The 16,475-nt window shown below is 45.3% G+C and overlaps 1 protein-coding gene across 6 annotated transcripts in view; it reads left to right on the forward strand.

Annotated features, from left to right (window-relative positions):
• The window catches only part of srgap1a (SLIT-ROBO Rho GTPase activating protein 1a), a 274,720-nt gene that overhangs the window by 198,771 nt on the left and 59,474 nt on the right, over positions 1 to 16,475 (forward strand). For 4 of the 6 annotated variants that reach the window (XM_038781245.1, XM_038781239.1, XM_038781241.1 and 1 more), the window contains exons 8-12: positions 6,003 to 6,104; positions 9,964 to 10,161; positions 10,256 to 10,340; positions 12,063 to 12,090; positions 13,927 to 14,029. In XM_038781245.1, coding sequence (XP_038637173.1) covers positions 6,003 to 6,104; positions 9,964 to 10,161; positions 10,256 to 10,340; positions 12,063 to 12,090; positions 13,927 to 14,029 — 516 coding nt within the window. Of the gene's footprint in view, positions 1 to 6,002; positions 6,105 to 9,963; positions 10,162 to 10,255; positions 10,341 to 12,062; positions 12,091 to 13,926; positions 14,030 to 14,783; positions 14,818 to 16,475 lie in introns of all 6 variants that reach the window. The other 2 variants (XM_038781244.1, XM_038781242.1) reach the window with 2 other exon arrangements.

The following is a 16,475-nucleotide window of genomic DNA, read 5'->3' on the forward strand; positions in this document are numbered from 1 at the left end:
CCCCCTGGAGCAGAGGAGGGTAGAAGGAGATTTAGCCAAAGTGTTCAAAAACCTAAAAAATGGAAAGAACTGCATTTATTAGCACCTTCCGTGAGCTCAGGACATGCCGTAGTCTTCGATAAAGAATAAACAGTTTCCACTGGCAGAACTGTCAGTAACCAATGATAACAAATTAAAGATGAATGGAAAAAGACATTTTTAAGCAGCACGTTATTATCAGGACTGTGCTGTCTTAAAAGGAGGTGAAATATTCAATATAACGTTCAAAGGAGAATCTGATAATTACTTGAAGGGGAAAGAAAATAAGCAGAGCTATGGGGAAAGAGCAGGGATTGGGACTAATTGGACAGCTCCTTCAAAGAGGTAGCACAGACACATTTGGCCGAATGGCTTCCTGTGCTTTATTGTAGTATTATACACGGCTGAGAAATCACAGAACTGCCCACTTTTCAGATTCCCCCGGCACTGCTGGAAAACTGCAGCTACAAAACACCGAGTGGTTCGCTGATGGGTTGGGTCACCACTGCGACCTTCCAAAGTGGGCCAAGCAAGCAGTCGTAACCTCTCCCTGACAGAGAGGTACAGGGGAAACCACCCCCCTGCCCGAGAAGCAGAACACCATGCAAGAGTATGTGGCAAATTGGCAAACTGCCCAACCAGTGGCAGGAGATCCTGCCCAGGGTATGATCGTCGGGTGGCCTTCCACTGACCCGATGAACTTTGGCGGGATCAGGGTCGGAGGTCACTCGCAAGCTCATTCCAAGGAATCATTAGCCAGTGGGTTTTCTGTTCATCAGGCCGGGGTTTTCTTTGTCCGTTGCAGGGGGAAGCAACCAAACAGTCACCTGCTAGTTCCATTGCTATATGCAGAAACCTGAAGGTGGCAGGACAGATTAAGAAAATGGTTAAAAAAAAAGGCCTAAGGGGGCCTGGGCTTTAAAAATAGAGGCATGGGGTACAAAACACAAGGGCGTTCTGGTGAAACTTTATAGAGCACTGGTTCTGACACAATTGGAATATCGGGTGACATTCTCCGTTTGGGAGATTGTATTGTCCCGCAGGAGTTGAATTCCTATTGATTAGCGCTCCCAATCAGGAAGCGATTCCCAATCCTCAGCCATGCTTGGTGAGGATTGCGAAGGAATCCCGCTATTGGGCTGCCATTTTGAGCGGGCGTGGGTGTTGGTTGGAGCAGGGAGTGGGGGGGGGGGAACACCCTCCTCTACTGCTTCAGGCTGGAATTGTGGGGGGTGGGGGTGGGGTCGGGGATTGTTTCATTTTGGCGAACGGAGCTCCCCACTGCTTAGACAAAGCTCCCACTGTACAAAAAGGGGCCTATGTGCAGCCTCAGCCGCGTGCTTCCTGGATAGGCCCCTTATTCAATGCGAATCGCGAGCACCGGGAAACAAGCGGCTGAAAGCGCTCGCTAGGGGACTTTGTTCCCTTTTTGGCGGGGAGGGGGGGAAAGAGGACATGGCCTGTCTAGCAAAATAGAACATGTCTGTGTGTATTGTCCTGCACTTAGCTAAAGAAAGTGTAAATTGAACCACGCTGACAACTCTGAAAGCACCAATGAATCATCATTTGCCTTGCGCTATTATCCTGCTGGTGATGGTTATGAAAAAGTGACCACAGATTTTGGGGGGGGAAGCTTTTTATTTAGAAGTGGTTTTCTGCCATTTATGAGTGGTTGAACAACCCATTCTGCCAAGGATTTCCATTGTGAAAGGGGTGTAACCAAGAATGGTGATGGTTTATTTATATAGTAACCAGCAGGACGTCAACATCATTTCAACATTATCACTGATGCAACCACAGTCACATACTGGCTGTGTTACTGGATTAGTAATCCAGAGGCCTGGACCAATGCATTGGGAACCTGCATTCTGACCCCAACATCACATCTGTGGAAACTTAAATTACATTTATTAATAGACCTGGAATAAAAGCTAGTCCTCGGTTCATTAAAACTACTCTGTTGTTATAAAACCCCATCTGGTTCACTAATCTCCTTCAGGGGGACGGAAATTGTCTCTGTTACCTGGTCTGACCTACATGTGACTTTGGACCCACAGCAATGTGGGTTAATCTTTTTTTTGTAATAAATTTAGAGCACCCAATACATTTTTTTTTCCCCAATTAAGGGGCAATTTAGCGCGGCCAATCCAACTACCCTGCACATCTTTGGGTTGTGGGGGTGAAATCCAGGGAGAATGTGCAAATTCCACACAGACAGTGACCCGGGGGCGAGATCGAACCCGAGTCCTCAGCACCATAGGCAGTAGTGCTAACCACTGTGCTGTCCTTGGCTTAATCTTAACTGCCCCTTGAAATGGCCATTCAGCTGTGCCATACCACCACTGGGATGTGATACAGACTGCAGAGGTTCATGACGGCGGCGCTCCACCACGTCAAGGGCAACTAGGGATGGGCAATAAATAATGGCCTAGCCATTGACACTCCCATTTCCAAGAACGCATTTAAAAAAAAAAGCCTTGATCTATTCAAGATGGGAACAAATATACTGCAGTAACTTGGCTCCACCAGTTAGGTATAAACAATGAATGTTTATTTATACAACATGCTATTTACAGAGTAGTGCAGCCTTGATACTGTCAGGCTGCCCCCTGGTTCGAACTGAGCAAAAGCCCACACTCTAACTACCTATTGGACAAGCCGGTCACATGACCCTTCAGCAGACCGCACACTCAAGGGGCCAGCTACTATAATCCCTTCACTTCCAAGTTCCTCAATACACAGAATGATAGTTCAGGCCTTCAGAAATCCTCTCATTCTGCCAACCTACTAATATTTTGTGTCTTATCTTTGATAATAGCACATCTCTGCTGATCTACAATTTTATTTGCTGTGCTGACACTGGCAAAGTGTCTAGAAAATTCAGTACCATCATAATTTCCTTGCGGTAGTAGGTGGGGTGACGGACTCTCTGATAGTGGAAGACAACCAAGGGCATCAGTGTTCAGTGTTCAAATGTATATTCATAAGCTGAGATCATCAATGCCCAGCACTAAATCCTGGTGAAGCAGAATAGCGTTGTCCTCCTTCAAAAGACCCAACAGTGGTCCGTTATAACAAAATGTCTTCATTGACATACTAGTGGAATTTCCTCACTCTGTACACAACAGATAGTCCCTTTTTGTCCCTCTGTGAATAACTTTTCTCAGCTTCTGAAAGGCTTCTTGACATGGACTTGATTGGCCCCTCAGACCCAGCACCCATTCTGTGAAATAAAACATCTGGAGTGGCTTCTGGGGCTACGTGAATTTTTGCCTTTAAACCTCTGATTTATCCCAGTTCATCCTGGACGATATCGTGATTATTTAATGCAGGCCTTTTCCTTAGTTCTGAAAATTTCCAACCAGTTGAGTTTAATTTCATGGAGCCAGTCACAGCCCAGGACGGAGTCCTTGGGCAGACATCATGATTAATGGAAGTTGGGCAGATTGTTGCCCCTAGCTCACAGGTGTTTCGGTCATCCCTACTATTTTAATGGCCTTCCCCGTGTAGGTAGCCAATCTAGCTGCTGTGTTCTGTAGCCGCAGAGGCTGAACCCCTTATCAAAGATATCTGTATGTCTGCTCCCTACCATAATGTGGAGATGCCGGCGTTGGACTGGGGTGAGCACAGTAAGAAGTCTTACAACACCAAGTTAAAGTCCAACAGGTTTGTTTCAAACATTAGCTTTCGGAGCACTGCTCCTCCCTCGGGTGAATGAGGAAGAAGCAGTGCTCTGAAAGCTAGTCTTTGAAATAAATCTGTTGGACTTTAACCTGGTGTTGTAAGACTTCTTGCTGTGCCCTACCATAATAGCAGCCGCTGCAGTATCTGCTCCCATTTGTAATGGTCTGCCATTGCCCAGTAATGGGGGTAATGGGAATCAACCTCCTGTGGGGACGTTATCAAAAGCCTTCTGAAATTCCAAATATGCTACGTCCATTGATCCTCATTTATCAATTTTGTTAGTAACAGCCTTAAAAAAACTCCAGCCAGTTCATCAAACATGATTTCCCATACATAAATCAATTCTGACTATGTCCAACCCAAACATGATTATTCAAGTGCCCATTTATCATATCCTTTATAATAGATACTCACATTTTCCCTACTACTATGTAAGGCTTACAGGTCTGCCTGTAGTTCCCAGTTTCTTCCCTCTTCCTCCCTTTTTAAATATTGAGGTGACATTTGCTCCCTTCCAATCTTGGAACCATTGCAAAATCTGTAGAATTTTGGAAGATGATCACCAATGCATCCAATGTCTCGATAGCAATGAGTGAAACACTCTGGATGCATGATTATCAGGTCCCGGGGACTTATTACCTTTCAGTCCCATTAATTTCTCCAAAACAACTTTCTTACTTATACTAATTTCCTTCAACTCCTTTATTCTCCCTAGTCCTTTGGATCTCAACATCTGGGAGATTTCTTGTATCTTCCTTAGTGAAAACAGACGCAAAGGTGCAAAGTATCTCGCAGGCCCCAGCTTAAAGCTGCTGGAGGGACTGTCGATATTTGGCCTAGCTAGCCACAGGTTATATTTGTCATCTGTTTTAGGTCCTGTGTGTGGTGGGACAAGGCTAAAACTGACCATTTCTGACTCCAGCATTATGACTTAACTTGTCCTTAAAAGCTATCTGCTCTTGGAATCGCTGCAAATGTAACCTTTCCTCGTGACCCCCCTATTAACCTTTGAACTGGACTGTGGCTCTTTGCACTGGGAGTCGTTACCCAGTTGGGAGTGGGCCAAGACACATGAACCTATTTTTAACATAGAATCTGTACAGCTGGCTGGAAGGGTGATTTTCACCTGACCAATCTCACTGAATCCGGGAGGTGACTCTGTGACACCATGACTCTCTCCCCCTCTCGAAAACCCTCCAAGTGCACGCCGAGCTTCATCTGATCCTGATCAATGTCACCATAAGGTTAATAAAGCCAAGGTCAATTGATTTTCAAGTCGCTCAAAGTTATTATTAGGACTCGAAACGTTACCAGATCTGGGTTTTTCTAGCATTTTCCGGTTGCATTTCAGATTTCCAGCATCTGCAGTATTTTGCTTTTAAATTGATTTTTTGATGAAGTAAGCCATATGGACAGATTTGAGATATATTTGCGGGGGGTGGGGTGAAAGGTTATTGTGAGTAGGCAAGCATGTAGGGTTGAGGTTATAATCAGCCATGATCTTATTTGAATGAAATGAAAATGAAAAATGAAAATCGCTTATTGTCACGAGTAGGCTTCAATTAAGTTACTGTGAAAAGCCCCTAGTCGCCACATTCCGGCGCCTGTCCGGGGAGGCTGGTACGGGAATCGAACCGTGCTGCTGGCCTGCTTGGTCTGCTTTAAAAGCCAGTGATTTAGCTGAGTGAGCTAAACCAGCCCCAAATGGTGGAGTAGGCTCAAGGAGCCTAATTCATATGTTAGCATGTAGGTGAAATGGGGTTTGATTCTGTTGCTAAATTCACAGCCCAGTCGTGTAAAACAGAGCTATTCTGTGCTCTATGCTGGGCTAACACGGTATCACCTGGGGCTCAAATAGGTTAACTCTGCAGTTATCACAAAAGGGCTAGAAAGAGAGAGAGGGAGGGAAAGTAAGACAGGATTCTTGATCAGTATTGAAAAACCCTCAGTTAGAAAATTAATTATTGCGGACCTCAGTGAAAATAGGGTCATGGTCCAGTGAGGTCAGGAGTCCAGGTCCAGTGAGGACTGGGTCCAGGTCTGAGTCCATTGAAGGCAGATCTAAATCCGTTTTAATGATCGGCAGAGTCCTATACGCTGCAGAGACTTTGCCTGAAGGACAAAGAGGATTTACGACCAGCCCCGGTGTAAGTGCCCTTGAGCATCATTCAGAGTTTTCAGAAGAGAGTGAAGAGTGGATGAACAGCTGCAAAGTGCTTAATTTGCCTGGGCACTTAAAGCTTTTATTGATTGAACGATATTATTGGAGCCTGATGATGAGATTTTGCTTCCATTGTTAGGTGTGCCAGGTTAGCGCTCAGCAACCCGTGCAGGCCGAGTTGATGCTCAGGTACCAACAGTTGCAGTCCAGACTGACTACACTGAAGATCGAAAATGAGGAGGTGAGTTCTTGCGATACGCTGAGGTACACATCGAGAAATCTTCCTGCCTGTTGTTTTATTATCTCGGTGTCTTTTAATAAACTTAACCCAACAGTTGAGTGCTGAAATTCCCTGTAGAATATCTGTTCATCTGGAAAAATCCGCTTCTTCAAATTTAGGATAATAGTCCTAAACATTGCATGTTTTTGCAATCTCGACTTAATCGAAGACATCTGGGGAGATGGCCCAAGTTTTGTTCTGAGCGGGGCTCTGATTTCCTGCAAGTTGCCGCCAATTGTTGCAAATGAAGTAGACTCGAATGTGAAACATCTCCTGAAAATGAGAAAACAATGGGCAAGATATTGTGCAGTTAATTTGCATGGAGTCTAAATGGGTTGGATCTGGTTGGAATGCCGTTCATTTGGGCCTCAATTTCCCAGATGATTTGTGTTGAAGTCACGATTCTCAAATGCACACATGGGACAAGGAGACGGCAGCTCCAAATTGTTGGAACAGTCTGCCTTCAAACTTTTTTGACCTTCTTTAATTTTATCTTCCTGATGGTACTCTGACAATTTTTTTCCTGCTGTTTTTTTCAATTGCCATGCTCTGAAAAGGCTCTCTCTCTCTCTGGCCCATTCTCTCTTTCCTTCTGTCTCTCTCCTTCTGTCTCTCTCTTTCTTCTCTCTCTCTCTCTCTCTCTCCGCCCCTCCTTCTCTGTGCAGCCACACTCCAGTCACCACCCAATTCCTTTGATACAAATAAACACCACAGAACATTTCCAGCATTGAGAGAGATTATGACATAAATCTGTCATGTAGCTTGGAACCTGCATAGTGCTGCGTTTGGCTCAGTTTGCTGTGCCTCGCCTTCGGAGTAGAAAGTTATAGATTCAAGCTCACCCCTCGCCTCCAGGGACTTGCTTTCAGCTCTTAATAGCAACACACCCGTAATAGTTTTCTCTGCTGTTTGGTGGAATATCCTTTGGGTGATGAACACAGTTCTTTGCCCAGCTGTGCTGGTGGACAAGCAAAAACGTACATAAATCTCAAAGATTGGGAGGCGGTTTTTAAAAATCCCCTCCCCAAACTTATTGGCTCTCTGAAGACTCAAATACAAGTCAAATTTTTTTGATGGAGTGACCTCGTCCAGTGGGGCATCTACCAAACCTTTGGGACATTCTGATTCCTTACCTGTCTCGAAGGTTGCCAGGAATGAACAAATCATGTGAAGCCAGGAGCGGTATTTTCCGGTCCCTCCCATTGGCAGGATTATGGGTCCCGCCAAAGTCAACAGACGTTTGACTGGCTCGCCGCATCTGCCGTGGGGAAAGCGGCCAAGACGGAGCAGGAAAATCCCGGCCAAGGTGTCAGCTGGTATCACGCTTGCCTCTGCGGACAGATTCACAGAGCTTTGAGGACATAGTCGAAATGGACAACTGTTTTGAGGGAGTGCTGCATTGTCAGAAGTGCTGTCCTTGAGCGGGGACACTAAAGCCCTAGCCCTCTGTTCCAATTCATGTTAAATTTCCCATGGCACTATTCAGAAAGGAACAGAAACTTTTTGTGGTGACCTAATCAACCAGCATCATTAAGAAAATAGATCGACCATTTATTTCATTGATGTTTGTGAAACCTTGCTGTGCACCAAATTGCAGTCTGTGTTTGCCTGTAATCAGTCATTGCACTTTGCTTCCCTAGATAACATTGGGGTGGATTCTCCATTTTGCGAGATGGGTATTGGGATTCCCTGCCAGCAGCCTCAGCACTACCTGCCCCGTGCCGGTGGGAGGATGCAAATCAGCAATTTGCATCCATTTCCATTTGACTAACAGGCTGGAAGTCCAAGCCTCCACCCCCTCATTGTGCACTGACCCCCAGAGTGGGAAATCCATGGGCGGACTTTTTTGCACGTTTTCTCAAGAGTGGCCCTGATGCACTGGACTCCGAGGTGGTCAAAGGGGTCACTGCATAACTGAGGTGCTTCCCAAAGTCCACTGAAAGAGCCCCTCACCCCCACAACACAATCCTGCCCCCTTCCCTGCCAACAAGTCGGGGCATCACATCCTCTTTTCCCCACCCCCCAATCACGGAAATAACGGGTCACCCTTCTGCAGCACACATGCATGAGGATGGCCTGATTCCCATTTCCGCCTCCCAATCAGTCATCCCTGCCTGAAAGCTGAAGACAGTCCAGGCAAAAATGACTGCATTGTCACTTATCCATACCCTAACATCAGCTGCCTCAGACAAATGTTTTATTACTTGGTGGATTGTTTATCCATTTTTCCCTTCATGCTTGAATGCATCTCAAGAACACTGCTTTAGTGCTAAGCACAATGTTTATCAACACTTGCTACGATTGACAGCTCCTCACCACATCAAAAGCAGATAAGTGCTTTCTGCTATGAAAAAGAGGAAGTGAAAGCACTTAGCTGCTGCTGTTTTTTTAATTAAGGGGCAGTTTAGTGTGGCCAGTCCACCTATCCTGCACATCTTTGGGTTGTCGGGGTGAGCCCCACGCAGACATGGAATGTGCAAACTCTAAACAGACCGGGGCCAGGATTGAACCCGGGTCCTCAGCGCCACGAAGCAGCAGTGCTAACCACTGCCCCACCAGCACTTAGCTGCTTTTGACGTGGTGAGGAACTGTTAATTATTATGAGAGTTTATGAACATTGTGCTTGCAGCAAAGGAGGGTATTAAGAGTGAAGGAAAAGATAGATAAACAATCCACCAAGCACCTGTCTCTGGAGCAATAAAACTGTCAATCACTGGCTAATGCAATGTATTGCTGTGTGAAAATGAATGGAAGATTTGCATTTCAAAGGTTGTAAAGGGATTCGAAGCCTTTGAAGTGTACAGGGCTTTCGAGGAAGCTGCTGCTGCCTCCACCACCCTTTCGTCCGTGCACTCCAGATCCTAACCACTCACTGCTTTTAAAAAACGTTTTCCTGATGGCTGACCCCTTTGCCTCTTTTGAGAATCCCTGTGCTCTCTGGTTCGTGACCCTTCCGCTGGTGAACACTGTTTCTTATCTACTCAGCTTGGACCCTTCATGATTTTGAACACCTCCATCAAAGCTTCTCGCAACCTGCTGTTCCCCGATGAGAACAAATCCAACTTTTCCAGTCTACCCCCGTAACTGGAATATGTCATACTAGAATCGTTCTCGTAAATCTTCACTGCACTCCTCTCTAAAACCTGCATATTCTTCCGAAAGTATTCATTTCCATTGCTTAGAACAGGTGGTTTAGAATACATCTATGTTGTCTTGCGTGGGTGTTGCACCAGTGTTGGCAATTATGTATTCTACAGCCTTTCACAAATTACTGTTGGCGTAAGAGCTTGCCTTCCCGTGATCTCATAGCAAGCTGCGCCGCTCCCTCTCCTTCACCTTTTAATGTTTGATAGCGAAACCGGCCTCCTATCTCAATCCTTCTCTCTCCCTCCCCACCCCCTTCTCTCTTGTTTACCCCCCACCCCACCTCCAGCCTCTACTATCGTCCCCTCAAGTCCAAGGACTGTAAGCCTGAAGTGGCTTCTCTCTCTCTCTCTCTCTCTCACTCTCTCTCGCTCTCCTCCCCCTCTCTCTCTCTCTCTCTCTCTCTCTCTCTCTCTCTCTCTCTCTCTCCTCTCTCTCTCTCTCTCTCTCTCTCTCTCTCTCTCTCTCTCTCTCTCTCTCTCTCTCTCTCTCTCCCCTCCCCCCCCCCCCCCTCTCTCTCTCTTTCCCCCCCCCACCCCCCAGCTGAAACTGCTCGTGGTCTCCAACGACAGTGAACGTGCTTCAAAAAGAATTAATTGGCTGTTGAGCGCTTTGGGAGGTCTGAGATTGTGAAAGGTAACACACAAAACTGCAAGTTCTTTCAAATTCTCTTTAGGTTAAAAAGACGATGGAAGCGACTCTGCAGACAATACAAGACATGGTAACCATTGAGGATTACGACGTCTCGGAGTGTTTCCAGCACAGCCGTTCAACAGAGTCCGTCAAATCCACTGTGTCGGAGACCTACTTGAGCAAACCGAGCATCGCTAAGAGGCGAGCCAATCAGCAGGAGACCGAACAGTTCTATTTCATGGTGCGTATTCTGCCAATCGTGCTGCAGGAAACGATCAGAATGTCGGCCTCTCCTATCGGTTTGTTTAACATTGGCGGACTCTTGTTCTCAACAGAAATTTAAAGAATACCTTGAGGGCAGCAACCTCATCATGAAGCTTCAAGCAAAGCACGACTTGTTACACCGGACTCTGGGGGAAGGTAAATCACTTTTGACGTTACCTACAGATCTATCTTGCTGTTTCTCAAGCTTCCTTTCTGCTGGTTGAGTGCCGTCAATTGCCAATGCCTAGGGTCGCCCGCGTCCATCAGCAGCCTCGACATCTCATGATCCAATTTTGGTTTTCTGAACCAGTCTCCCCAAAATTGCTCTAAAGTTGCATCTGTAAGATGTTATACAAGAGCAGGAGGGGGCCATCCAACCCCTAGAGCTTGTTCTGTCATTTTAATTAGACGTTTAAAAATGTATTCTTTCTTGGGACACAGGTGCCAGTGACTAGGCCGGCATTTGTTGCATATCCTTAATTGTCCCTGGATTTAGTGGGTTTGCTCAGCTGTTTCAGAGAAGGGTTTAAGAGCCACATTGCTGCAGGCCAGACCAGGTAATGATGACAGATTTCTTTCCCAGAGGGATAACCGATTGGGCTGTTATGACAATTGACAATGGTTTCATGATCATCAACAGACTTTAAATTGCAGATTTTTAAAAGTGAAGTCAAATTCCACGGTCAGCACATCTGGGTCCCCGGAGCATTACCCTGAGCATTACCCTAATCTTTATTATTGTCACAAATAGGCTTACATTAACACTGCAATGAGATTACTGTGAAAAGCCCCTAGTCGCCACATTCTGGTGCCTGTCCGGGTACACGGAGGGAGAATTCGGAATGTCCAATTTACCTAACAAGCACATCTTTTGGGACTTGTGGGAGGAAACCAGAGCACCCGGATGAAACCCACGCAGACACAGGGAGAACATGCAGACTCCGCACAGACGGTGACCCAAGCCGGGAATCGAACCTGGGACCCTGGTGCTGGTGAATCAGCAGTGCTAACCACTGTGCTACTGTGCCTCCCACTTTGTGATATCACGTCTGAACGATCCGACTCTAAATTTGAAGTTCCGACCCCTCATTTGTGAATCCCCACCCTACAAAATTCTTTGTAAAATCCTTTAATCGTCTTAAACACCTCAATTAGATCAACTCCCCCAGCCCTTAGTCTTGCATACTTGAGGGATTACATGTTATGTATTGGAAGCAGCCGCAATCATGTGCCCCCTGAAGCCAATTTAAAAAGAGTTTTGCATTTTTAACAAGTCAACTTACTCTTGTAGCAACACACAGCATTTGGGGCTGGGGGTTTCGTAAATGTTTTTACCCTGGAGGCTGAATGCAAATTGTGGTGCTTTAACTCTATGAAACACAGCTGAAAATATATTTGCCAAGTGCTGCTTTCATGGAGTAACATTTTTTTACCATTTGATTTGGAAAACGAGTAGACCTCAATTGTTGACTACATTGTATCACATTTTATTGGTGAAATTGGGCATTCAGAAACCGTGGGAGAGATAATCAGGTTTGGGTGCGATATAGTGTATTGATTGGTCATGATTAAATTGTATTTAACAATATACATGTTTACAGGCACTTCAATTTCTTTTAAATAGAACTTTTTGCAATTGGTTAAAAATATAGAACCTCCACTAACTTTTGATAATTTCTCTGCTTTGCAATCATTTGGTCAAAGTTGTTCTATTACATTAAACAGCATTATGTTTAAGTCAACATCTCAAACCCTGACTTTTGAACATGGTGAACAGGAAGGAAGGACTCAGCCGGTCACACTATCCCCATCAGAGCCTCTTTCCTGAAGTTTCCCAACACAATTCCACAATCAAAATCTGTTTCCTTTTTCCTTTAGGTCAGAAGGCTGACTTCATGACCACAAGGTAAGGGAAAGTTCAGTAACTTCTTTGGGGAAAAGTGCGGATGTGTGTGTCCGTGAGTTTGTGTCTGTGAGCGCACATGTCTGTGCCCATGTGTGTCTATGTATGCGTGTCTGTAAGCATGTGTGTCTCTGCGTGTGTTGCCTGTGTATGTGCCTGTAAGCGGGTATGTCTGTGTATATGTGTGTGTCCCTGTAAGCGCACGTGTCTGTGAATTTGTTTGCCTGTGAATGTGTCCATAAGCACACGTGTCTGTATGTGTGTCCATGAGTATGCGTGAGCATGTGTCTGTAAGCATGCATGTGCCCCTGTATATATCTGTGGTCACGTGTCTGCATGTGTGTTTCTGTAAGCACACGTGGCTGTGTGCCTGAGCACGTGCATGTCTATGCCTGTATCTCTTGTCTGTGTGCTTGCATCTCAATAGCAATGTGTCTGCGTCTGTTGTGTATGTGTGCATGTCAGTGCTTGCGTATATGTGTACATGCTACCTAAAATTGTTATAACTGGGCTTTTATCCCCGCTATACTTCAGGCTTGTCATAACTGTGCTGCTCAATTCATGGTATGAAATTACTGAATTTGCAGAAGTGCTCAGTTAGTGCTATTGGCAGCAGAGCTTGAAAGAGATAGTCTCATGATTTTAGCATTTTGCATTGGCTTGGCAACCCACTGTTTATTTGATTTACAATCTTATGGCAGGGGCTGAAGGCAATTGCTTTGATCTTCCCAGTGTTTAATTGTAGGAATTTATGGTTCATCCATGTCAGACAAGAGGTGGTGTTGTTGAAAGAAGTGGCGGTGAAGTAGAGCTGACTATCATCAGCATCCGTGTAGAATCCGATGGCTTGGGTGCCGTGGCTAGTATGTAACTGAGAAATTGGGGAGAGGGGATGGGGCAAGGATTTAGTCCCTTGAGGGACTCCAAAGAAGAGAAACCATTTCTGGAGATTCTTTCACTACAATGGGTAAGAGGTGAATCAGGCGAGAGTTTTCCCACTCAATGGAGGAAGAGGGTGATGTGAATATTGGCCAAGACTCCACTGAAAAGCAGTAATGTCTCTTCCATTTGGAATAGCCTTTTAGGTATATACCAGCTCACTTAGAGGTGGGGTGGCGTCGCCTTCAGCAAGGCCAGGATATCCCGCTGGTGGGATGGGACGGAAAGCCCCATACCATACTTTTCACTAGATTAAATTTTAACAATAAAGATCTCACTTGAGGGATTAACTTCTGCGCAGAACTCTGGTGGACCTGGACGGTGCCGTGGTTAGAGCTGCTGCCTCACAGAGCCAATGACCGGGGTTCAATCCTGGCCCTGGATCATTATCCGTGTGGAGTTTACACATTGCCCCCTGTCTGCGTGGGTCTTACCCCAACAACCCAAAACAATGTGCATGGCAGGTGGATTGGCCATGCTAAATTGGCCCTTAATTGGAAACAATTATTGGGTACTCTAAAATTTTGTTTTAAGGAGAGAGAAAAACTCTGGTGGGCAACTTGGAGTTGGCCTTGTTGTCAACGGGATTTGGGATAGTTAAATGCCATTACTAGACTAGACTGACTTAATGGATTGCTTGGTGGATTAGAATGGGCATTCCCTACCGATTACCATTAATAGATTTGTCCCAATAATCTTGGTGTCCAACTGTATGTTTCCATATAATTAAAATGTCACCTTCCTGTGGCAAGCTGATGCCACATGGTTTGCCGACCCGTTTGAATTCTGTGGATGGATTTTAATGATGTGAAATGTTGATGGTTTAAGTTGCTCCCTGTGACGCACTGAATGGACAGGTACTTTAAGTTGTTTTCAAACTTTGTTCCATCCTCTTCCCAGGCCTCCAAATGTGCCCCCTAAACCTCAGAAAGCCAGGAAATCCAGGCCCCGCTCAGAATATAATGCTAAGTTGTTTAATGGGGATTTGGAAACATTCGTCAAGGTACTGGCATAAGATATAATGGTGGTGGAGCCTTATTTTCTTAATCGGTCTGAACATAATGCTCTGTTCCTCAAGTTGAACCTTTTCTGAGAGCAGACCCAAGCATTTTGCCACTTTTGCAGTTTGGGTGTGAATGTTGCCCATTTAGACCCAGAGACTTGAGGTACATCATTATGTTCAATTCTCTCGTGGGGCCCTATCTCTGTATCTGTTTGTAATCTGCTTCCTCGAGTCAAGAATTGCATGCTTTTCCAATTGGAGACATCACAGACATGGATGTATTGGCAGACATAACCGTCGAGTTTGATTAAATTGTAAGCAACTCCACTTGCTGCTATCCAGGATCCCCTTTCGCTCGACAAACGTGTACACGTATGAGATGAAGTTGGACATTATTTCCTGATGTTTCCAACGAGCTTCCAGTCAGTGCAGTGACTGACATCCCTGGTTAAATGCAGATATTGCAGAAGCAATGACATCCTTGAACTTGAGGAACCCCTCTATCTTCAAGCCTGCTCTGATTGCCTACTTTGTCCTTAATCCGAATATAATGGTTTGCTCCTCTAAACTGGGAGGGGGGGGTTGGTTATTTCTTTAAACCTTCAGAAGATGGCAATGAAATTGTCCCATAAGGAATTCCATTATATTCAAACAGCTGATTAGGACCCTGGGCTGTACCTTGTGCCGCCACTGTATTTGCTGCTATCTGTCTCACTGTTTTCTTTTCGTCCTCCACTCTTAACATTGCTTCTAGCAGAGGACGAAGAAATTCTCACGCCAGAAACCAGGTATAGTGCTCTTGTGAAGCACCCGGGCTTCGCATATCTGCCTGGGTTTAACCTGCAGTGAATGAGCAAATTATAACCCAGAATGTTTGCATGAGTTCAGTGATGAGATTTGTGGTGTTATTTAAAAGGTTACAGGATTGAAGTCTGCTGCTTGATTTATTAAAAAAAAAAGGTTCCAACCTCTGGTCAGACCCTAATTACGATAAAACGCCATTTCAGGTTGTAGGAATGTCTTGACTGATATTTTACGCCGGTTGGGGAGGCACTAATTCATTGAGTGAGTTGGGAAGTGAGGAGGGTCGGCACTCGCATTCTGTCAGTAGGGATGGGCTGAGGTGACAGTGATATATTGGATGGAAGGTTGTTCAGAGAACTAAGTGCATCGTACGCAAGAGCTACACCGTGGCATACATGCCAACCCAACTACAGTATGTCTGCTTTGGGAAGAAGTCTGTTGTTTGATTTTTTTTTTAAATAATCTTTACTCGTGTCACAAGTGTGGTTAACACTGTTGCTTCACAGTGCCAGGGTCCCAGGTTTGATTCCCACTTGGGTCACTGTCTGTGCGGAGTTTGCATGCTCTCCCCGTGTCTGCGCGAGTTTCCTCCAGTTTCTCCCACAAGTCCCGAAAGACGTGCTTGTTGAGGTGAGTTGGGCAGTCTGAACTCCCTCTATGTACCCGAACAGGCACCGGAGTGTGGCGACTAGGGACTTTTCACACTAACTTCATTGCAATATTAATGTAAGCCTACTTGTGACAATAATAAAGATTATTATTATTAAGTAGCCTTACATTAACACTGCAATGAAGTTACTGTGAAAATCCCCTAGTCGCCACACTATGGCACCTGTTCAGGTACACTGAGGGAGAATTCACCTATCAAACATGTCTTTCGGGACTTGTGGGAGGAAACCGGAGCACCTGGAGGAAACCCACACAGACACGGGGAGAAGGTGCGGACTCCGCACAGTGACCCAAGCCGGGATTCAAACCCGGGTCCCTGGCGCTGTGAAGCGATGCTGCTAACCACTGCTACCGTGCCAATTTGTGATGTTCCAAATGGTAAATGAATCTGGAGCACTTCCCGGAATGAGGCTCAATAATAACTTTAAAAAGGCAATGGGGTACATTTTGTGAGACATTGCAAAGCAACCAGGGAAAGTGGGAGTAAACGAATGACTCTTCCAAGGAGCAGGGACAGGGCCAAAGGGCCCACTGTCCTCTTCCCGTGCTCGATCATTCTGTGAAACTCTTCAGTAAAATCGGAAACTTGCTGGGCAGAGATTAGGATCAGTTTAGTACAGCTCATGTAGACTGCTTTCCTGAGGCACCTTGCATTAGTGATTTCCTGTCTAGATAAGACTCCATCCCAAGCCAATTGAAGTATGAAACCGAACACTTAATACTTTTCTTGATAATAGATTTGTTTTCAGAATTACATATGACTGCTTCCTACTTTCTATGCTTACCACCCCACCATTGGCAATCTCTCTTTATAAGTGCTCGAGGTACTTAATTAAACCTTCACCTGTGTATCTTAATCTAATTAATATAACATTATGGTGTCAAGGGATGAGTTGATGGAGTTCTTAAAAATTAGGAAGGGTTTTGATAGGGTAGAGATAGAAAAAACGCTTCCACTTTATTGGAGCCCAAA

Source organism: Scyliorhinus canicula, chromosome 20, assembly GCF_902713615.1.
Source record: "Scyliorhinus canicula chromosome 20, sScyCan1.1, whole genome shotgun sequence".
In the NCBI taxonomy this organism is placed as follows: Eukaryota; Metazoa; Chordata; class Chondrichthyes; order Carcharhiniformes; family Scyliorhinidae; genus Scyliorhinus; species Scyliorhinus canicula.